The following is a 24,840-nucleotide window of genomic DNA, read 5'->3' as shown; positions in this document are numbered from 1 at the left end:
TTACTGCTATCATAATGTTGGGGAATTAAAACTTTAAGCATTTAGGTCAACAGGGCTTTTTCTTTAGTCTGAATAAAGCATCAGTATTGTTATACATATACTAAGTATGGGAAATTTATAGATATCAATATTAGATATTAGATATCAATATTAGATATTATAGATATCAATATATATATATATATATATATATATATACTCTTCGAAACGCCTGTGTCAGAATGGGGGTAGCTGATGAAGGAAAATGTTCTCTATGTGGCCTGTGTGTTTTCTGTACTCTGGTTGTTATTTTTTTTGTCTACGTTTTGTTTGCAATGTTCTGTACCCAGATATGCACCTATATATACAGGTAGACGTAGGTATGCACATACCTGTACGTATATATGCATATACTCATTTATTATTTGTTTATATATATATATATATATATATATATATATATATATATATATGTTTTATCTTAATAATTACTACTGCGCACTCTACTACTATTACTGTCACTTCTCTGTCTATCTCTCTCCCTCTCTTGTTCTTCATCCTTTCTGTTTTTCTCTCTCAACCCTTCCCTATTCTTTTCTTCCTTTCACCGTTCCCTCTCTCTCACTCCTCCTCCTTGACCCTCTCGTCGTTGACACGTGACGAAAGGGATTCTTTCTTTCTATTTCCTGCTTTCCTATAGAGAAGACGTTATTTTTTTTGTCTCTCAGTCACATAATTTTTCTATCGTCTTGGCCTAACAGCCCTTACCATTTGTTTTCCCTGTTCTGCCTTGTTTTTACTGTCTTGTTCTCGCTGTCCTGTTCTTGTTTATACTTTCACCCTCCGCAAAAAATTCCAAATTTCATTTAATTTGCTTTACGGGAAGGACTGTTCCAACGAAGTCGCGTATTGTCCTTGCTTTCAAAACGCGAGTAGATGGAACAGGGACAACTGAAGAAGGGAAATATTCTTTATGTTGCATGTCTCGTTTCTCTGTTTGTTTTTTCGTTGTTCGAAAGAAAGTTCGTTTTCTGTCTTCGTCTTTACATATTATTTACGTTATTTTATATATATATATATATATATATATATATATATATATATATATATATATATATATATATATATATATATATATATTTATGCATATATATATAAATATATATATATATATATATATATATATATATATATATATATATATTTATGCATATATATATAAATATATATATATATATATATATATATATATATATATATATATATATATATATATATATATATATATATATATATATATATATATATATATATTTATATATATATATATATATATATATATATATATATATATATATATATATATATATATATATATATATATATATATATATATATATATATATATATACACACACGCACACACACACACATATATATATGTTGCGGTGTGTGTGAAATATAAATATATATATATATTTATATTTCACACACACCCCAACACACATATGTAAATATATGTATACACTCTTATATATATAGTAACATACAAACATATATAGTCATTTGCAAATCCATTAATCTGTATACCAATTTAAAATTATTTTTCTTTTCACCTGATTTGAAATCAACTAAGAATCATATTTATTTTAATCGATTTTTTTTGCTCCGAGCAGTAGAATCTTAGCTCCGTCTATTTCTCTCTCAGTAGCGCAGCTGTTTCATTGAAGCCGTTGTATTGTCTCTATTCTTCCATTAATTTAATATGGCGACCATAACTGAGAGTAAATATTCAGACAGACGAGAACAAACGTTATGTACAGAAACAGTAGGGCTTCTTCTTCGCTTGATCTGAATAATCCAAGAATCCTTCCGATTGGCATTCTTAGTAATTAAGTAGATAAAATAAGGCATTGCAATTCATAGTTAAAATATCTATGATGAGAAATAAACAAACTTTTTGTTCGTTCAAATATGTGACATATTTTAACTTCTAAAGTAATTTCTCTGCTGATATCGTGGAGCGAAAGAAAATTATCACCTATGGTAAAAGGTGTAAAAACACCTTATCTGTTCAACGTCACACTCTATCGGACTGATAGACATGTTTCTGGCTCCTTAGCCTTCCTCATATTGTAGTAGCAGCGCCAAGCAATGATGAGAAATAAACCGATAAGGCGTTTTTACATCTTTTACCATATGCAAGAATATTTTCTGGATGTTAAGCTGTAGTGGAACTGCCTTTAGAAGTTTAAATATGTCACAAACATATTTGAACTAACATAAAGTTTGTTTATTTCTCCTCATGTTGTACACGACTTGAACAGAAAGTGGTCCCCTCTTCGAACCACTCTAGTGTCTCTAACATTACCCTGATGAGGAGGGACAAATCTCACTCGCACAAAGCCTAGTCCTACCGGGAGTAACTTTTAAACAAACAAACACTGCTCCAGTAGTAACAGTCAATCTAATTAATTTCTCTGTTTTTATTTAAATGAATGGTACCAGTTTTTACATAGAAATGCCAACTACAAGTTAGCGAGGCGATCAGAAGCTAGTAGTATTAATTGTCTTGATAAAATATAAAGAAGCTGCCTATAACAGGTCATGAACTAATGACTCAGAAGTTTCCCACAGTCACCTGCTATTTTAGGTTTTCAACTCGGCAATATGTTCTTCAAATATGCAGCATTCATCCTTTAAACTGAATTACATTTACACAGGCAAAACGAAAAAATAGAGAAATCGTTTCAACTTACTTGATTAGTAACGCGTTTGTGGAGCCCATTTTATAGGGTCTCCAGAAGCCAGCAGCCACGTCGGTTGTGTTGTTCGGAGAAAATTTTTCAGCAATAATCGTAACATCAACATTTTGTAAGTCTTCAAGAATTCGTACAGCCGAGTAGAGACCAATAATTCCAGCTCCTAGTACGCAAATTTTTCGGACCATAATGAAAATCGGTTAAAAATCTCCAGCTGAAACATAATATGATTTGTCATTATCCATCAGAAAGAAACCCAACCCGCCACCCCCGATAATAAAAACAAAAACAAAACAAAACTCTGGTCGATAAATTCAGTTACATTTCAAATGAGTTCCACAGATTATTAAGTCGGATAATTCTACTCGCAATCTCTTCTAAAAGCTTCTTTTCCAATTTACAGGAATACACACCAGTGCATTCGGTGCTGGATTTAAGAGATGCTCAGGAAATTTAGGGGTAGTTAAACTATTACCTGTTACCAGATTAATCATTATTTTTTTAAAAACAAGTCAGTCAAATTTTTGAACTTACACAGGCCACATGATGAAGTAGTCAAACTTGATAAAAAGTGAACAGACAGGACAGTCATTATACATTTACAGTAGGCTATTTAATGTCAGAACATCTTCCTTCGAGATTTCCTGACTGCAAACTCATCAACAATTTCATCAAAATCAATAGGTCGCAGTTTATCATTCTCTATACAGAGAATACTCAGGACAGACAGCCTCTCTTGTGAGATTGTTGAATGAAGGTCACTTTTGATCCTTTTCAGTCTAGAAAATGATCTCTGTCCAGAACAGTTAGTGACCATCAAACACAGGAACAATCTAAAAATTGTTTCCACATTTGGGAAAACTGTCTGAATTTTCTCCTGTTTTATTATTTTGTACACGTCTTGGTGGCTGAAGCTTTCTTTTTCTGCATGAGCCTGTTTGACATACAAGTGGAAAGTCAAGAGTTCATCAACAAGACAGATCAACATTCTTTGGGGATTCTTATTCTAGTTTCTTGACACAATGGAAAATTTGCTCCCTCGTCACTTGCAGATCAATTAAAAACGAGAAATTGTCAGCAATACTCATTCATATACACAATAGCTCTTCTGTCTAAATTTGAGTGAAGAGTATCAGTTATAGGAATAAATGAATATATCCTAAAATTATCCATTGGAAGAATTTCATCCAAAGCTTTAGTTGCACTGCCATCACTGTGTTGTCGTTTTCTACGCCTTCTTTGGAGGCTTCTGTACTCTACATCAGGTAGAGTAGTTTTTGCTTGCTCCTCAATCTCATCAAAGTTTTCCCATATGCTGGAAACAAATTGCAGATATGAACTGTATTGGTCAATGAAATCTGTGCACTTTGAAAGGCATTACTTAGTGAAACTACTCAAGCCAACCTGTCCATAGATGAAGCATGAGCACAAATTCAAATTCTTCCATTTTTCTGCAAAATATTTTGAGCTTGTCGTCTAGTGTCAACCATTTCAGTGTCATCATCATGGACGTGACTGAGAGCTCCAACAATGTGTGCGTAACTTGCACTGATGGCTGTCGTAGCTCTTGGCATGGGCTTCCTATCTTGTGTTAGATAACTGTTGCGGAGCTTTTGACACTGGTGGAAAGAAGTTTTTTCAGCACTGCCCACAGTCTTGTAGATGCTGAGAAAAAGCAATAAAGTTCATTGGCAACGCCAAGGAAATTCACTGCATCAAGGTAAGAGTCAACTGCAGCTCCTCCAACCAGATTTAGGTAATGTTCAGCTCAGGGAATAAATTTTGCAAACTTATTCTTTTCCAGAATTTTCTGCTGAACGCCATTATATTATACTTTCCAGCCATATTTGCTGCATTGTTATATGATTGACCCCTGCAGTTTCTGAAATCAATTTCAAGTTCTTCAAAGAAATTCGGTATCAATTCAACCATTTCTTCACCTGTGTGATTCTTCAGTTCAATAAATGTCAAAAACCGTTCAACTGGTATTCCATCAAGGGAAGAAACATGTCTAACAATTACAGTGAGTTGATCAACATTGGAAACATCAAGCGTTGAATCGACCGATACACTAAAATAACCTGCTTCTTTGATTTCTTTCACTATTTCTTCAAGAACTATTTTAGCCATTAGCTGGATAACTTCTTCACATATGGTTTTGGATAGGTATGATGTATGGCCTTCATTTTCATACTGATTTATGTGGGTACGTAAGAAGGGATCAAATTTGGCAATCAATTCCAGCAAACCGAGAAAGTTTCCGTTGTTTGGGCAGCAGAAAGTTTCATCATTTCTAAAAGCCAATCCACGTTCTCTCAACAAGTAAATCACTGTCATCACCTGCTGAAGTACACGCTTCCAGAAATCATGTTCTGCTTTGATTTGCTCATCAAGCTTTGTTGTAAGCGTCTGACCACGTTTTCTTGTTAAGTAGGCCATGTGATCTTTTGAATTTTCATGGGTCTTAATAATTTAAGATTGAGACCAGTTATCGAATCCTGAAGAAGCTAGAGTTGTAGTTGAAGAAACGTTCTCAGAGAATTTTGAGAAAAGTTTGCACACAAAACAGTAGACTTTTCCTTTTGTTGGGTAATATACTAGCCATTCCCAAGGGTAGGTTTCTCTATTTATTTTAGTGGAGAAGAATAAACTTCTTGAGCATGAACGAGTTTGGTTTTTGTAGGTTTGCTTCGAAGTTGTGAAAGGTCCATCCCAATTAGATTGACTGTTACTACTGGAGCAGTGTTTGTTTGTTTAAAAGTTACTCCCGGTAGGACTAGGCTTTGTGCGAGTGAGATTTGTCCCTCCTCATCAGGGTAATGTTAGAGACACTAGAGTGGTTCGAAGAGGGGACCACTTTCTGTTCAAGTCGTGTACAACATGAGGAGAAATAAACAAACTTTCTCAATCCGAAATGAAATTTTTTCATTGTTCAATATGGTCCATAAACCTACATCAATCTTGACAAGGAAATCAGTACTTGGAGTTATGTTACTGACAAATGCTCCCGGGTGCCAAGTAATGTATCTGAATCTTCTGTATCTGCTGCTGAACCCGTTTGTTCCGAGTGTGCAAAGCCAAATGATGTGATTGGCTTTAAACGTTTAATTATATCTTTTTGTTCTTTTTGACGTTTTCTTTTACTTGCACTACTTTCGTAACGTCTACTCATTGTTACGATTAAAGAGCTGGAGAAGAGTATCAGTTGGTTGAGTTCGATTCTAAGAACCTAATAATACAAATTTCAAATCAATATGTAATAAATTAACAAAAGAATTAACAATATAATATCAAAAATTAAAACAGAAAGTTGGATAAAAACTTGCAACAAACTAGATCGAACTAAACAAAAATACTTAATGAATAACAATGACACACACAAACACTGTTATACGATATAACAAACATACAGCATATACTTCACTGCATAAAGCCAACTTAAGGCATGCTCACATTATAGGATTTTTTTTACATTGCAATTATTTGATCAATACTAAACTGTGAAATTACCAGTTACAGAAAATATGAAAATTTTCTTACCGTTATCCTAAAAAACTGACAAACTTGGAGATCAGTCTGGCGAAAATATGGAAGGAACAGAATGATTTCTTTTGTGAAATCTCTCTCTCCACCCCTTCTATCTCTCCTATATATATATATAATATATATATATATATGGTACCGCACGAGTGAAACTATATAGGCCACAACTCAACATACTCTAATATCCCCCCCCAGGTACACATCCACAACAAATGCACACAGAAACACACACAGATGTACAAACACACGCACAAATACAATGCAAACCTCCCACACAAACACACACACATGCACAAACACAATATCCATACGCTCGAGCACAAACTCACATACATTCCAAGAAAAAACACATGCATATATTCACATGCAATACGATTCTAGCAATCACAACCAACACTCGCACACACACACACACACACACACACACACACACACACACATACGTAAACATGCACAGGCACATACCTACACACACCGCCCTGACAATACAAGACACACTCACACAAACATACCCACATATACACACACAAACACGCAAATACCCCCCCCCCCCACACACGCATATATATACACACATATGTACACAAACACAATATGCCCGTTCCACAGTAAAAAATCACACACACGCTCACATATATACACGCAATACAATCCCAACAAACACTGACAGACACACGCACATACACACATATATACACAGACAAGCACGCACACACACACACAATAACATACACACACACACAATAACACACACCACCCTGACAAATACAAGACACATAGACAACACACTCACACAAATACACCCACACGTACACACACACACACACACACACACTTCGCCACAACAAATATAGCACACACACATGTGCATACACACCCGAAAACTACATAAACCACACCCACATAAACGCATACTCAGTACAAACATGCACAGTACGTACACGCACACACGTACACACCACCCGGATAAACGTAACACACATAGATACACACCGAACCCCTGACAAATACAACACACACATACACACCCACACATACATATGCACCCTCACACACACACACACATACGGTTGCACTACCTCTCCACCACACCACCCGGACAATTACAACACAAACATACTCAGAGACACACACATACTCACGTACACGCATATAACCTCCCCACCAACACAACACACACAAACATACACACACACGAACAAACACACACACACACATGCACTCACACAGCACCCCTGACAAATACGAATCACACATATACACACACACAAAAGTGCACACATTCACGCACCATCCTGCTAAATATAAAACACACATACACAAACCCATACACACCCCATACGGAACTCTTTGAATTTTCATGGGTCTTATACCCATTTTCATGGTCTTGAACTCTAAGACCAATGAAAAAACCCATACACAAATACAAGCACATATATGTACACACACACATAGAAACGTGCACAGAAACACACAGACTCACACTATTTTGAACTCTCAGTCTCTCAAACCACTGAACTATGACAGACTAACCTAGAAACAAAAAATCCTTTTGATTCCACAATGCTCTCCACCATCAACGAATCAACCTCCTACACCATTTCTAAAAATAGCAAGCATTTCTCATATACACACTACAAAACAGGAGATGATGGATGGAAAGGTTGGTCATTCCTCTAGAATTCTGTATAAATACTTAAATATATTTCCTCCTGTATATATGCTTCTATACAACCATGATTCTTGATGAACTTAAAATAATTATAAATTTATTTTACTACCTATTTTGAACATTTTCATGTAAACTGTTTAAATAAAAAGCCCCTCTTAACACACACACACACACACATATATATTCATTTAAAATGCAGAGATGCCTATAATAGGACATCTACTCGCTAGAAATAGGCATCTCTGCATTTTAAATGAATAATACATAGTCTATTGACTGTTTTTTTTTACTCTCGCTGGACCACTGGTGGTAAATAAAATTTCTAAAATTTTTTTTGCTACCCTATAATTTATTAATATATATATATCTTTTACTCTTTTACTCTTTTACTTGTTTCAGTCATTTGACTGCGGCCATGCTGGAGCACCACCTTTAGTCGAGTAAATCGACCCCAGGACTTATTCTTTGGAAGCCTAGTACTTATTCTATCGGTCTCTTTTGCCGAACCGCTAAGTTACGGGGACGTAAACACACCAGCATCGGTTGTCAAGCGATGTTGGGGGGACAAACACAGACACACAAACATACACACACACATATATATATACATATATACGACGGGCTTCTTTCAGTTTCCGTCTACCAAATCCACTCACAAGGCTTTGGTTGGCCCGAGGCTATAGTAGAAGACACTTGCCCAAGGTGCCACGCAGTGGGACTGAACCCGGAACCATGTGGTTGGTAAGCAAGCTACTTACCACACAGCCACTCGGCCCGTTAGCAATTAAAACCTAAACGCAAATTAATAAACCAGGGTATAAAATAATACCAGCATTGCTAGAAATAAGAGTAAAAAACGAATCGATGCATATAACTATATATATTAACATAGGGTAATTGCAGATATTGTTTCTGAATCTCTTTGATTCTTTAAATGTGCTAGCTTCCTGGTAATTAATCGGTATTAATTAATATATGATTTTTACCCTATGTTAATGTATTAACCATAACCAAGTTCTCAAACTGGATATATGCGACGCAGTACATATTTTCTGCAGACATATTCCTGGAATTAGCGCGCCAAAACGAAGATCTTTGAATTTTACCATTACGCTGTAATTAACAGAACCACATACACGTGCACCTATGACGGTGGGCAATTTTGTATTGGGTTCTGAGGATTATGGTTACATTACGAATAGGCTGAAGAGAAACAGACAGTCGGTAAGATTGTTAATTTCGAAACCGGTCCCTGTTTAATAATGATGTTTTTCGGTAATTTTAAATGTCTTGCCCACTTACGCTTTGGTATTCCGCTAAATTTCGTTTTGAGAACAATTTAAGTCTTAGTAGACACAAGATGTGATCTATTTCTAGCACATTGAATGTCCACGTTAGTGGTCAACGTTATATATAAAAATATAACTATATATATACATACACACGCATGTATATATGTACACGTATATATATATATATATATATATATATATATACCTAATATATATTCCTGATCTCTCACCTTAACATTTAATCTACTTAAATCAATAATCAGGTTCCTGTATTGAATATCCTTGTTATTTCCTAGCATCTTTTCTTTTTTCAGTCCCTTAAACCTTAGTAAACACATTATTATGAACTAATATAAATCCGATAATAATTTTTATTCACATTATAAAAATAAAGCTTACCTATGTGTCTCCTAAATAGTATCATTATTTTATTTTCAGCTATAATTTTTTTAAGATAATTCAAAATAGTTCTCATGAACCCAGTACACTTAATATCCTTAAACTTTACACCCTATCTATAGCCCCTGAATTCAATAATGACATTATTTCATGATTTTTGTATAAAATAATTACATCTCTTTTTATTTATTTTATTAACATACCTCTTATTGTGAAAATATTGGTTAAACTAATATTGTTATCTGTATAACTATACTGATACTCTATTCAGACTAAAAGAAAAAAACCTATTTGACCCATATACCTAGGGTTTTAATTCCTCAACATTTTGATAGTAGTAAAATGACCTGGTACTACTCTGACCAGGGAAACCTTTATAATCTAATACATTTATAGCCTTGTCCATGCATACTGCTTACACCTTCCCTTTCCTTAGAAGTAATTGTCCCTTATGCTATCACCACTAGATAAGAGACAATAAAATCAGAGACAGTTAGAACTTTTGTCTGGAATCAATTACTAGCCTGATAGACTCGGTTATGTCAAGATGAATTCATGTATTCTTCCTCCCACTTGGATTTTTATGTATTCTTTCTCCCACTTGGATTTGAAATGTTGCCACAATTATAATATGTCTATCCTACTGTAATTTTCTGCATTTTCGTGCAGCTGAAGATTGCTCTTCATATTGCATTTAATGTAATGCTCGCATTACTTAAATAAATGGAGTAGCATGAAACGTGCGTACTGCAATCATCTTTGAAATCCGTGTTGCTTATTTTGATTTTATATATATATATATATATATATATATATATATATATATATATATATATATATATATATATATATATATAACCACACGTATACATATACATATATATGTATGTGTGTGCGCATACATAACTAGGCAGACAGACAAATAGATAAACGTATGCACATGTACATACATACACACATGCATATGGTCTTCAATTATTCTCTGGGGATCAGTGAACAGTGTACTTTGATACCAACGCCAAGTAGGAGTGTTTGTGTGTGTGTCCGTTTGTCATCTTAAACTGAACGTCAGCATAACGCATTCACTGTGTACATCCTTTTGGCTTTCATTGATTTTGTTTTTATTTGCCTATATATATATACATATGTGTATATATGTATGTATTCTTTTAAATTTGTCGTTGCTGCTGTCGGCGTCATTTTTGTTGTTGTTGCTGACATTGCCTTTTCTCAGTATTATTTCTTTCATCTTTCTACGAAATTTCCTAGGGAATTTTATGACCAGCTTCAGAGATATATGTTTTGGGTTTTTTTTTTCTTTTGGCATTATTTTTTCTTTATTCTTGTTTTGAAAAGTAAAGTAGTAAATAAATTAGTAAGGACAGGCTTCCTAGCTACGTTTTTCATTTGACATTTGAAAAATTCATCGTAAAGATTTTGGGGGCAGGAAGGAGGAGTCCCTTAATGGGACCTTGTGCTTAAGCACACCTAAGCACAATGGTAAATCCAGCACTGAGTGCATTGCATTCCTAGGAAGGACAAACTCCCTCACTCAGTCAACAGTCAGTATAGCATCCTCACAATTCCAAACATCATGGAAAAATCGTAAACAACGTATCATTTTCCTTCATATTGAATTCCCCCCGCCTCTCTGTCTTCTCAGTGACTACCGATACTGTATTTTCACAAAGTATGTACCCAAAGACTATATTTTGATCTTTTCACGGCTAGAATATGTCACAAGCTTGATCACTTGTTGACCATCGACAAAGCTAAAGTAGGTGCTACATTGGTGCAGTGTTCACCTCCCTGTCAATACACATTTCACTAATCGGCAGATATTGACACACCAATGGACCCTAGTAAGTGTGCTGAGTATTCTTCTTTTGCTCTAGATCGTCAACTAAATACTTTACCCAATTGTTCTTCGACGGGGATGTTTTTCTAGGAGTCTCTTCTTGCTCACGTTTCTACTACAGACATTGAAATACGGAAAATAGCAACTGCATTGACCTCACTAGTCTGTGAGGATCTTTAAGTACCAGATATATTGTTCCAACCATTTCTCCCCTGGTTAATACACAAACAAAGGAATCTATGATATCAAATCCGATAGATACATTTACAGTTAGGCTGATGACATTCGAATACTCGGCGTTCGTAATCGAAAAAAGCACTCAACTGCAAAATTAGTTCTCAACTACATGATCTAGCAAATCATAAGGTCGAATTGATCATTTAACAACTCCCCACAGAACTATGAACTAATAAGTTACAACACCGATTCTTTTCATGACATTCTTTATAATTTATAAATTTCATTTTATGCTTCATCAAAATAATAATCATGTCCTTCAATTTAAGGGGAGAGGGTTAATTGATTAGTGTTATCAGTATTATCATCACCATCACCACCAGCATCACCACTAGTAGCATCATCACTGCCATCTCCAACACGATCACTACCTCCTCCTCCTCCTCCTCCTCCCCTCTTCCACCTCCTCCTCCCCTCTTCCACCTCCTTCCCTCTTCCACCTCCTCCCCTCCCCTCCCCTCCCCTCCCCTCCCCTCCCCTCCACTCTATCCCTCCTCCTCCCTCCACCCCTTCTCCTTCCCCCTCCCCCTTTCTTCTTCCTCCCTCCCGTCCGGAGAAAGATAAAATGACATTTACCATTGAAATGTGAGCCAGCTGTAATATAGTCGTCTTCTCTAACCAACTCCTTTCACCAACTAACTTGTCCTTGCAGGATTTAGTATCTACAAATATCGCAGAACAGCGAGAAAGAGAGTCATATCTCCGAGAACAATGGGAAAAACTGCTGCAGGTGGTTCTTATCTATTTTCAACTTTAGGTGGCATAGAGGAGGTCAAAAGAGTTAAGTAGAAAAGACATAAATCGACTTGGCAAGGCCATGTCTTCAATGTAACTGGGGTCAGTCATTGTCTCTCCGTGAAAAAATGCCGTTGTAACTTAAAGGGGATTTCCATAGATTCAGGTTCGAATCTACATGCCCAAACGAAAACACACTCATAACAAATATATATATATATATATATATATATATATATATATATATATATATATATATATATATATATATGGTGGTTGTCTACTCCTTATGCAGAGTTTGACCACTTCCTGCAGCTACACGTTAGAACCATCATGGCATCTGATATGGCTTTTTAAACCAGACAATGTTCTGAACAGTCACCCAAATACATAGGTTTGTTTTCCATGGGTTCTCAAATGAGATCTGAGCCCAGCAAAAGAAAGGCATGGTCTGTCACAAACTGCACACTAAAAGGTCATTGTTATTCACCTTCTCGATCGTAACATTCTTCCTTAGATCTCTTTTGAGTCTTACATACGTTATCCTGGCCTCTTCAAACGCTTTCACTCCACTCCACACTTTCGTTCGCCATCCAGCTCTATCCGAAGCAAGGGTTTCTATGTCTTCTGGATCCATTCCAAGCGACTTCATAGTAGTCCTTATACCGTCCTTAAACCTTTTTTTTTAGGTTTTTGCCGGTAGCATTTCCCCTCTGCATGCTCACTACAAAACAGCTGTTTCGGCATGCGTTCATCCGCCATTCGAACAATATGGCCACACCATCTCATTTGGTTTCTCAAAATCATAGCTTTAATTGAGATGATGCCTGCAGATGCAAGGACATCTGTGTTTGGAGTAAAATAACTCCATTTAATGTTTAAAATGCGATGACGGCATTTTTGGTGGAATTGTTCTAACAATTTAAAATGCCTTTCATAACAAGTCCATGTTTCACAAGAATACAACAGGGATGGTAAGACAAACGATTTGTAAAGAATCAGGTTTGTATTCTTATTTATATGTCGCTGGCACCAAACGCGTAACTCCAAGCCACCAAATGCTTTTGCTGCCCTTTGAATTTGCAGATGTATTTCTGTATCAAGATTTCCATCATTGTGTACAGAGCTTCGAAAGTAGATGAACAAATCGACAACCTCAAGTAACTTATCCTTAACAAAAATTTTAGTGGGGTTACAAACACCACACGCAAGTTGATGCATTACAACTGTTTTTTTTTCAAGTTGATGGTCAAGCCAAAATCATCACAAGCTGAGTCAAATGCAGACACAAGAGATTGCAGACCTGTATCAGAATGACTGATAAGATCGCAATCGTCAGCATATAAAGTTCCCTAATGAGTGAAGTGAAAACCATCATTTTTGAATTTCAGTCTGGTCAGATTAAAAACATTCCCTGTTGTTCGATATTTTATGTAAATAACTTCCTTAGAGTTTTGAAAAGCATGCGACAATACAACCGCAAAGTATATTGCAAAGAGAGTGGGTGCATCAAGGTCTCCTTGCTTTAATCCATTTTCCACGGCAAAAGATTCAGAGAGCCTTCCACCAAAGTTAACTCTAGCTTTCATATCTTGATGAAAAGCCCTGATCATGTTTACAAATTTTTCTGAGCAACCTATTTTCCTTAGAATTAGCAACAGAGCATTTCGATTAACAGTATCGAATGCTTTGCTCAAATCAACAAAGCAATGGTATAGAGCATGATTCTGTTCAATGCACTTTTCTTGTAATTGTCTGATAGTAAAGATGCCATCAGCTGTGCCTCTGGAGGAACGAAAACTACACTGAGACTCAGACACTATATTTGGAACTATGAAGGTATTTAAACGTTCTAACAAAATGTAGGCAAGTACCTTTTCAAACACAGACAAAAGCGAAATCCCACGAAAATTACCACACAGATCCTTTGGCCCTGATTTATACAAGGAGACTAAAATGGCATCAATCCAGTCTTGAGGCACTTTCTCAGTTCTCCAACAATAACAAATTAATATATTTAAGAGTTCAAATATTTTGTCACCCCCATATTTCAAGACTTATTGTTATTCAGCTTATTCCTAATCCTTCAAACCTACCTGTTAAAATGGCTTATTGATGTGTTTCGTTTCTCTTTCCCCCCCTGACGAGATGATTGCATTGTTTTACATCATTTTTATTCCCTCCGGAATAATCTCAGTGCTTTCTTGGAAACATATGTTTGAAGTATGATTTGAATAACACCTGCGCTTGACTCCATTTCTTAATTTATCCATATTAAACAAAAACATTTCACTTAACCCTGAAATTTCTACCTTTATAAGTAGGCTGTAATATCCTTGGCACTTATGTGAATTTTTGCTACCCTGGTAACTATTTATTTTTTTCGTTGTCATCTGTATACATTGAAAAAATACACATACATTTATATCTATCTATCTATCTATCTATCTATCTATCTATCTATCTATCTATCTATCTATCTATCTATCTATCTATCTATCTATCTATCTATCATGGACGGACGGTAGATACATCGGCTCCCATGTAAGTTGCATTTTTCACTTCTTAAAAGACCTATTTTGTTTTTAAATTTTGTATAAGTTGTGTATAACACAAAATACTTCGTGAACATATATTTTTCAAATCGGAAATAGCTCTATTTAGCGCCTTATTTCCAAAAATTCAAAAACATTTTCCTCGATCCTAGCCATATTTTGTAAAGCAAATATGGCTAAGGTTTTCAATGAGGCCGATTTCCCGCCCCTAATGCCAGAGGCGAAAATACTTAATGCCGTTCCGCATGAACGCAGACAGGTGATGAAAAAGAGCAATGATTCTGAGTCAACTGCTGCTGCCTCAACCACCACCACTACCACCATCACGTGTAACAACTCTGCTGCTACAGCAGTCTTGCCTGCCACCGTCACCAGTGACAACAACAACAACGACAAAGACAAGAACAACAACAACGACAACGACACAAATGTCCTTGCTAACACGACCACTGTCTTCACCACTGCCACCACCAGTGACAACAACAACAGCAACAACAACAGGACACCGGCCTTCAACACCAACACCACCACTACTTCGACAAACTCTGCTGCCACTACCACTACCTTTGAACCTGGCAGTACCAACACCACTGTCAACACCACCATCAACAACTACAAGACGAACAAGATAAACAACACCACAAACGCCACAAACAACATATCTGCCAGCATCACAAAAACAAATTTTGCCGATGCAACGAAAGAAAAAAGAACAATATTAACATTCACCCCAAAACAAATCAATGATACAAGATCCCTTCTCACGAAAGAAGGTGACACTGTACAAATACACATACCAAAAGAAATCATCGAAAACACAAACAAGAAGCACATATCATACAGACTTATCAACAAGAAAACCAAGCGACCAGAGAATTTCTCCACCAAAAAATTGAAATTTGTCTCAAACCAATATGGCCCTTTCAAAGCCATGTTACTTGGGGACGCAAATTTGCCACGGTCCAAGTACGCTTTCAGAGCGAAGAGTTAGCGAAGGAATTTTCGACACTCTCTCTCCACACAGATGACTTGGTGATGATACCGAGTTATCTTGGACAGAAAGTGAGGAAGGCGACAGTAAAGAATGTCCCTTCACAAGTGGAAACACAGTGGATAGTAGGTTCTATATGCCTCGAAATGGAGGAGGCAAATATATTAGAAATTGCTACTGCAGAGGAGAAAAACTGGGAAGGAGGAAAAAAATCGAAGTCCTCCTCCACATCACTGAAGAGGAGTGCCAAAAGATCCCCACACACATCCAACTGGCAAAGGACCACAAGTTATATGTAGTGGTGGAAGGAAGGCGGCCACGTTGTTATGTATGCGGCAGCGAGGCACACCTCAAGGACAGTTACCCAACCGCCGCCAACCAGAAAAAGCAACAAGGGCAACCACCAAAACCCAGGAAAAAACCCCTACTACCAACACCACCATCAACAATCAAAACAAGAGAAATACAAACAACACCGGCAACTGAGAAGACAACAGCGACTGCAAAAACAACAAGTGAGGAAGCAGGAGAAAAAAAAGAAAATTCCAAGACTGTCTCCCCCTCCCCCACACCATACACACCTCACACAAATAACAAGCAACCAGCACCAACAAAACAGCAACACAACCACTCACACAAACACACAGACGCTCACAATTTGCCCCTACCCCCTTCCGATTCCTCAGAACCTTCGTCGGAAGACGAAAGTAATGAGGAATGGCAAATAGCCCAGAAAGGAAGGAGGAAGAGGAGCAAGAAAAGAAAAGCAAACACAAGCAAAGCAGGGAGATACACAACTCCCGAAAACACTCCAGACACCAACAGAAACACACACAACTACAACACAAGCAACAAAACCCCAAAAGCAAGCACACACACAATGCTCACTGCCATCAACACAAAAACTCAGAGTTGATGGAATACATCAACACAAAAACAAACATAACAAACGAAGACATAAAAACCAGCAACCACCCGTACACAACACCGCCAGAACACATCAAAATACTACACATAACACCAACCCTGCACCACACACATATCAGTATACGCACCACCTTTAACAGGTAGGCCGGATTTCTTTCGACGTCTAGAAGTATTACTAGGAACGTCTCGTCCTTTACTTTTAGTGGGGGATTGGAATGCTACCTTGGACATGCATCTAGACTATGTGGGCAGAGATAAGAATAGACGGGGATGCAAATGCCTCAAAGGCCTGCTCAGACGCTTTCAACTGTCTGACAGGTACCGACTCGACTATCCGAATGCGCCAATGTGGACATGGACAAACCGCATCGGGTCGTCGAGATCGTATCTAGATAGAGTGTAGGAGAGTAGATAGAGATGCATAGGGTGTCCACAATTTCATGGACAAACCGCATCGGGTCGTCGAGATCGTATCTAGATACTGTGTAGGAGAGTAGATAGAGATGGCATAGGGTGTCCACAATTTCACATAGTCAGCTACACGGATCACAAACTTGTGACGTGTACGCTAGACTTAGATAAGACACATAGACAGGGCCCCGGTTACTGGAAACTAAACGCGTCTTTCCCGTCGAAACAGGTTTTCAGCGGATTAGCACGTTAGTAAAGAGGGCCTTGACGGGAGCCATCGTCAATAACAAATGGTGGTTTGCCCTCAAGAGAGCAATAAAAGCAGAAGCGGTTAGGTATAGCAAAGCACTAGCCATAGACAGAAACAGAGTAGAGGGTGAGCTAGTTAAGAAGCTAGAAGAGGCAATTAGAAGTGGCATCGCATCCGACGTTTTGGCGGCGAGGTTGGCCCTAGACCAATACTTCAACGCTAAACACGAAGGGTGCGTTGTCAGGGCTAGGATGCGTGCTCTAAGAAACGAAGGTGTTGGAGCCGCGCGAGAGGCCCGGGTGGCGGAGGCGCAACAAGGCAACAAAGCCACCATTCGGTCTCTGGTGGACGAACAGGGGCGCGAACTGCTCGAGCCAAGCAAAATGTGTGAAGCTTTCAGCAGCACTTTGCTCGACTGTTTGGGACGAGTGGCGAGCGAGAACGCAGGGTGGACTTCAGTGCCTACCTGCACAGCTTGCCACGACTCTCGGCAAGAGAGGCGGAGTGCTGCGAAGGTGCTATCACGGCGGCGGAAGTGAGGGACGCGATGGCGGGATGCTCGAGGGACAAATCTCCGGGTTTGGATGGTCTGCCCTACGAGCTTTACAACTGTATGCCAGACTGGCAGCAAAACGAGAGCATTCCCAGTTTTGTGAGTCGAGGAGTCGTAACGCTGCTGAAAAAAGATTCAAGCAAGGAGGACGTCACAGATAACTTTAGGCCCATCACTCTGCTCAATGCAGACCTGAAAATTTTGGCCAAGGTGTTAGCCAAGCGGTTGGCGCTTGTCATCGAGAAACTGATCGGCAAGGCGCAAACGTGCGCCGTGCCGGGCAGGAGCATCCATGACAACCTCCATCTGATGCGCTACATCATAGAGCGGGTAGTTAAGGAACCTGGCATGGGTGGGGCCCTGATCAATTTAGATCAATCGAAAGCTTTCGATAGGGTAGACCATCAATACTTGGAGGCTGTCCTCATAGCGGTCGGCTTCGGTCCCATTTTCCGCGGCTGGATGGCTGCCTTGTACAGAGGCATCCGTTCGGTAGTTCGCGTCAATGGGCATCTATCAAGACCCTTCGACATTGCACGTTCGGTCCGTCAGGGATGCCCCCTCTCGTCGCTTCTGTACGTGTTGACTCTCGAGTCACTACTGCGGAAGCTGGCGACGCTGAGGGGCATCCTGCGAGAGTTGGGATGCGGGACGAGCGTGTCGGCATACGCGGACGACGTTACCGTCATAGTGTCTAGCCAAAAGCACATCGAGCTTGTCGGCGAGACACTGAGAGACTACGAAGCGGTAACGGGAGCAAAAATCAACCGAGATAAGTCAGTGGGCTTGCGGCTCGGCACCTGGAGAAGCAAGCCCATGCCGTCAAGCAGTGCCTCCGTCGTGGGACGTTGGACTGACGGTCCGGTTGAGTTGCTCGGGGTCTGGTTTGGTCCAGACCTCCAAACGGAGAAGAACTGGGACGAGATAACGAGAAGGGTGGCCACTCTAGCCCGGCAATGGGCCGAGAGGAAGCTTTCCCGAAAAGGTCGGGCGGAGGTGGCGAACACGTACATCGCGTCCGTCATCTACTACCGCCTGACCGTCGTTTCTTGTCCCGACCCTACCATCACTAAACTGGAGCGCATCCTCTTCCGCTTCTTGTGGAAAGGAAGCGTTCCAATGGTTAGACGATCCATTTGCTGCCAACACCCATTAAAAGGAGGACTGGGCATGCCGTGGTTGATGATGCGCAGACACGCGCTGAGACTGCGACATCTCCGGCTCTACGTAGACAGCGGTGAACAGGTGTGGTCACCGTTTGTGCGGCGCGCTTTCCCGCAGCTCATCTCCATGACCGAACTGCAGTCGTGGATCAAGAAGAGGCCGAGGAAGGGCGAATGGCACCGCGAGTGTCGCGTTGCTCTTCGGCAACTCCAACAACCCGGGTCAACCTTGAGCGACTGCATCACAACTAACGCATTCTATACTGGATTAGTGGAGGGAAAGTACGACGACGATCTCGGGGCGAACCTGGGCGTCGACGAGGAATACCTGACCCGGCTGTTTAAGACGACCTTCGGGCCGGGACCTATGGACAACTTCCAGAGATCCCTGGCCTGGCAGTGCTATCGAGAAGCACTACCCGTTCGGGATAAGCTCTACAGGCATGGCTCGAGAAACACGGGGCCGACCTGTCCGAGATGCCGGCAGAGCGACGAAACCGTTCTGCACGCACTCGTTCAGTGTCCCACCATTTCCGAGCTGTGGGCTTACGTCGAACAACTGCTATCGCGTGTGGGATGAGTCGGTCTATCAGCCGAGTCTACCGTGAATATTGTCGCGCCTCCTTCCTTTAAACGGGAAGGAAGAGCTATTTTCATCGTACTTGTGGCTATGGCGAAAGAATGTGTATAGTGGACGCGTCTGAAAGGTCTAGAGACAAAGACTTTCCTCTCTGGGCAATCTCTCATCAACTTCTTCAAGTATCACCTGAAGAGGAAGGTGAGAGTAGAAAGGGAAGTCTTGTCTAGTGAATGCTTAAAAAAAAGATGGGTGAATGTAGCAAGGATGGCACGTGTGAACGACGGAGCCATCTTGAGCATAACCCTATGAACCTGAAAAAAATCTAGGAAAAAAATAAAACAAAAAGGCAAAAGAGAGTCACTTACTGTTATAGTTTCTTCAATGACAATATTGACCAAGGTTACCGTGGTCTTTTCCGTAGGCTTTTCTTTCCACGGCTAAACCTAAACTGTCCTCCCCTCTTTTTACACGAGAACATTACTGTGTGATACACGATCCCTATTGATCGCCTTTTTTTTTCTCGATCCTTTTGATCGAACTCCCCCCTTTTTCCCTTCCTACGATCCCTTTTGATCGACACACCCTTTTTTTTCTCTCTTTCCTTCCCCCTCCCCAAAAGAAAAGCTCTACATTGTATTTGTCCCATCTTTGTTGAGCCCTGTGTGGCTAATAAAAGAAATGTATCTATCTATCTATCTATCTATCTATCTATCTATCTATCTATCTATCTATCTATCTATCTATCTATCTACACAAATACATACGTACATACATACATACATACGTGGACACACATAACATATGCTCACCCATATACTATCAGGTTTGATAAATAGTAAATAATATAAAAAATACCAAGAAATACATTGCATTCGTAAGGGAAATGTAGAATTATGTATTTATATTTCTGACCAATATAGGTTAACGGGCTATGTGGATTATTTCAGGCCCTGTTTATCTTCTGGCCGTAAAACAACAATAGCCCACTCAGTAAATTAACGCGTATTGCTTAGAAATAGAAACACACAACTCTATATCTCTGCATCAAGTAATATTCATTGCTATTTTTCATATTATCATGCATTGTTATATATGATATTTGCGCATGTGATTGTGTGTGTATACACACGTACTCTCACGTACACGCACGCGCGCACACACGCACACACGCACGCGCGCACACACGCACGCGCGCACACACGCACGCGCGCACACACGCACAAGCATATACATATACATTTAAGATGGACTTCTGTGCTGTTTCCCATTATCTAATAAACTCACATCTGTCAGCCAGAGGTACTGTAGAAGGAACTTGCTCAAGGTGCCAGAGAAACCAAATGGCTGCAAGATACATTCCTAATCCTTCAAACCTACCTGTGCCTATGAACACCAGGGATCTTTCTGAATTGACGGGCACCACTTGTTTTCTAAACGAAACACTTTCAAACTTGGGATACTGGTAGAGTGTGTCATATAAAACATCTTTTTCTCTCAGCTTTCTTAACAAAAATGTCTACATCGCAAGTTATTTCATGTTAAAGTTGTCGTATTTCTGTACTTTCAACCAATCACTGACGTCTATTCAACTGAATACAGTTACTACTGTTTTGTAAACAATAATTTTTGCCGGTGTCAAGAACGTTATTCCCTGTTAATTATATCGTTATTCCTTAGTAAGGGTTTAGGGTTTTAGGGTTAGGGTTCGGGTTTTAGAGTTAGGGTTCGGGTTTTAGAGTTAGGGTTAGGGTTATGAGTTATAGGGTTTTAGGGTTAGGGTTAGGGTTATGAGTTAGGTTATGGCAAAAATAATCATAATCCTAACCCTAACCCTAAAACTAACCCTAACTCTAAAACCCGAAAAGCTAAAACCAGTACAAACGCACGAACGATGTTATAAATAACAGTACCGCCGATAGTTGTTGTTGACAAACAACGGCACTAATTTTATTCAAGGGAAAAGATCCCATGACACCGTTAGAACATGTTGTTTACATTCCACGGCAGTAATTGTTTTCACCTCAATAGACGTCAGTGATTGGTTGAAATTACCGAAATACGACAATTTTTTTACATGAAATAACTTCGAATACAAATTTTTTTTATCTGTTCTATAACACAAAATATACAAGTATACGAAGTTTGAAAGTGTTTCGGTACCAAAAACACTACATAAAACATAAATGAAAAGTGGTGCCCGTCAATTCAGAAAGATCCAACACCAGTTTTTTCCTGTCTAAGAAAACGACAAAAACGTCGGAGAGAGGAAAGCATAACAAGGTCACTTAATCATGTGCCGCTTAGTGGGCTTGAAACCGGAACAACATGGTTGTGAAACGAAATTTGTAACCCATTCGGCTCGAAAGTAATTACATCAGATTCAGATGAATTTTGGGAAACAATGGTGGGTTGAGAGAAATTTGGACGATGGAGAGGAAAATAACAATTGTATACATGGAACTGAGTCTTAGAAATAAATGGTGGTGGACCGTACCAACCCCCCACATAAACACACACATGTAGCAATACAAACACATACAAACACATGTACCAACACACGTGCACACACGCATGCACGCACGTACACACACACACACACACACACACACATGTACATGCACGTGCGCACGTGCACACACACATTTAAGAATATACACAAACGCTTCGATGAAGGAATTGGTTTTGTAGTCATATCACTTGAATCTGGTGAGATCTGTGAACTGTAAGGAATGCAGGCACACACACGCACACACAAACACACATAAACATATGCGCTTACATACACATGCATGTACACATTCTCACTCTCCCTGTTTCTTTTATTTATTGTATATAGTAGTAGTTTGGTACAAATTCACACGACCTCAAATCAGGAGTGCGCATGTACGCAAAATACCTAAAACAACTTCGATGAGGTTCAACATGAACTAAAGGCATATAATACATACATACATACTTGCACACACACACACACACACACACACACACACACACACACACACACACACGCAAACACGAACGCGCGCGCACACACACACACTTACAAAAAAAATAAACAAGAACAGTAATCCTGTGGGGAATATTTCTCACATTCCTGAAATCTGAAATTGTGAAAGGTTTTGTAAACAACTAGTGTTTTCGTTGAACGCTAAATGAGTATGTTTATATGTGCGTGCGAGGTGTGTGTGTAACATACATATATAAGTATAAACATGTTGAACTATTAGTGTTGGGGTGTATATATACAGATATGGATGTGTGTGTGTATATATATATATATATGTATATATATATATATATATATATACACACTCTTTTACTTGTTTTAGTCTTTTGACTGTGGCCATGCTGGAGCACCGCCTTCAGTCGAGCAAAGCGACCCCAGGACTTATTCTTTTAGAAGCGTAGTACTTATTCTATCGGTCTATTTTGCCGAACCGCTAGGTACGGGGACATAACCACACCAGCATCGGTTGTCAAGCGATGTTGGGGGGATAAACACACACACACACACACACACACACACATATATATATATATATATATATATATATATATATATATACATATATACGACGGGCTTCTTTCAGTTTCTGTCTACCACGGCTTTGGTCGGCCCGAGGCTATAGTAGAAGACACTTGCCCAAGATGCCACGCAGTGGGACTGAACCCGGGACCATGTGGTTGGTAAGCAAGCTACTTACCACACAGCCACTCCTACGCTTATATATATATATATATATATATATATATATATATATATATATATATATATATATATATATATATATATATATATATATATATATATATATATATATATATATATATATATATATATATATATATATATATATATATATATATATATATATATATATATATATATATATATATATATATATATATATATATATATATATATATATATATATATATATATATATATATATATATATATATATATACATGTCTCTTAAAGGATAGAGCTCAAAATCAATGCATTGAAGATACTTTATTGCAGCAACAATTATAATAATAACAGAAACAACCACAATAAGCCAAACCTATGCACATTTCAATAGGGTATCCCGGAAAAATAAACCACATCATAAGATGTCTCGTAAAATATTGTAACAAATTACAACATATTACAAATTTCTGGATACTCCATCTCATCAGGGTCGCATTATTGCCATCATTGTGTGTGGGGGTAGGTGTGGGCATGTGGGTGGTGGTGTGCAGTGCGTGGGCGTGGGCGGGTATAATTAATGAATTAATTAATACACTATCGTTATAGTAACATCCACCCCTAGGGGTCAGCCACACTTAAGTGGCAATATACTACACTTTATCGTGCAGTTACTGTTAATACTTCATTTAGAGAATTAACATTGCTTGTTTTCACCTTTTCAATATCAGTGAAGAATTTCACTGGAAAAGAAGATATAAGGTTTGCCAGGTTTTTGTCTCTCTCACCAAGGTCATCAGCTGTCGAACGCCGACGAAGGGAAATAACCCTGAAATCCGGATACGTTCGTGCTGCTGGTCGAGGTGAGAGGGATAACTCCCTTGGCAAACAGGACACAGTCGTGTGTCGATAAGCCAGCTGGAGGAGATGTCCTCCTGGGGCTAAAAGCAACAGTAACATCCACCCCTAGGGGTCAGCCACACTTAAGTGGCAATATACTACACTTTATCGTGCAGTTACTGTTAATACTTCATTTAGAGAATTAACATTGCTTGTTTTCACCTTTTCAATATCAGTGAAGAATTTCACTGGAAAAGAAGATATAAGGTTTGCCAGGTTTTTGTCTCTCTCACCAAGGTCATCAGCTGTCGAACGCCGACGAAGGGAAATAACCCTGAAATCCGGATACGTTCGTGCTGCTGGTCGAGGTGAGAGGGATAACTCCCTTGGCAAACAGGACAC

The 24,840-nt window shown here is 38.8% G+C and overlaps 1 protein-coding gene across 4 annotated transcripts in view; it reads right to left on the bottom strand.

The window, feature by feature from the left end:
- LOC106875505 (D-amino-acid oxidase) overlaps window positions 1-24,840 on the bottom strand; it is a 154,274-nt gene that overhangs the window by 126,132 nt on the left and 3,302 nt on the right. For 2 of the 4 annotated variants that reach the window (XM_089358633.1, XM_089358632.1), the window contains exon 2: window positions 2,739-2,955. In XM_089358633.1, the coding sequence (XP_089214759.1) occupies window positions 2,739-2,929 (191 nt within the window). In that variant the 5' untranslated portion in view covers window positions 2,930-2,955. Of the gene's footprint in view, window positions 1-2,738; window positions 2,956-6,281; window positions 6,373-12,318; window positions 12,375-24,840 lie in introns of those variants that run through there. The other 2 variants (XM_089358635.1, XM_089358634.1) reach the window with 2 other exon arrangements.

This window comes from Octopus bimaculoides, chromosome 10 (assembly GCF_046866305.1).
Source record: "Octopus bimaculoides isolate indiv1 chromosome 10, ASM4686630v1, whole genome shotgun sequence".
Lineage (NCBI taxonomy): Eukaryota > Metazoa > Mollusca > Cephalopoda > Octopoda > Octopodidae > Octopus > Octopus bimaculoides.
The sequence above is the reverse complement of the archived record's forward strand: the minus strand, read 5'-3'. Positions and strand labels throughout refer to the sequence as shown.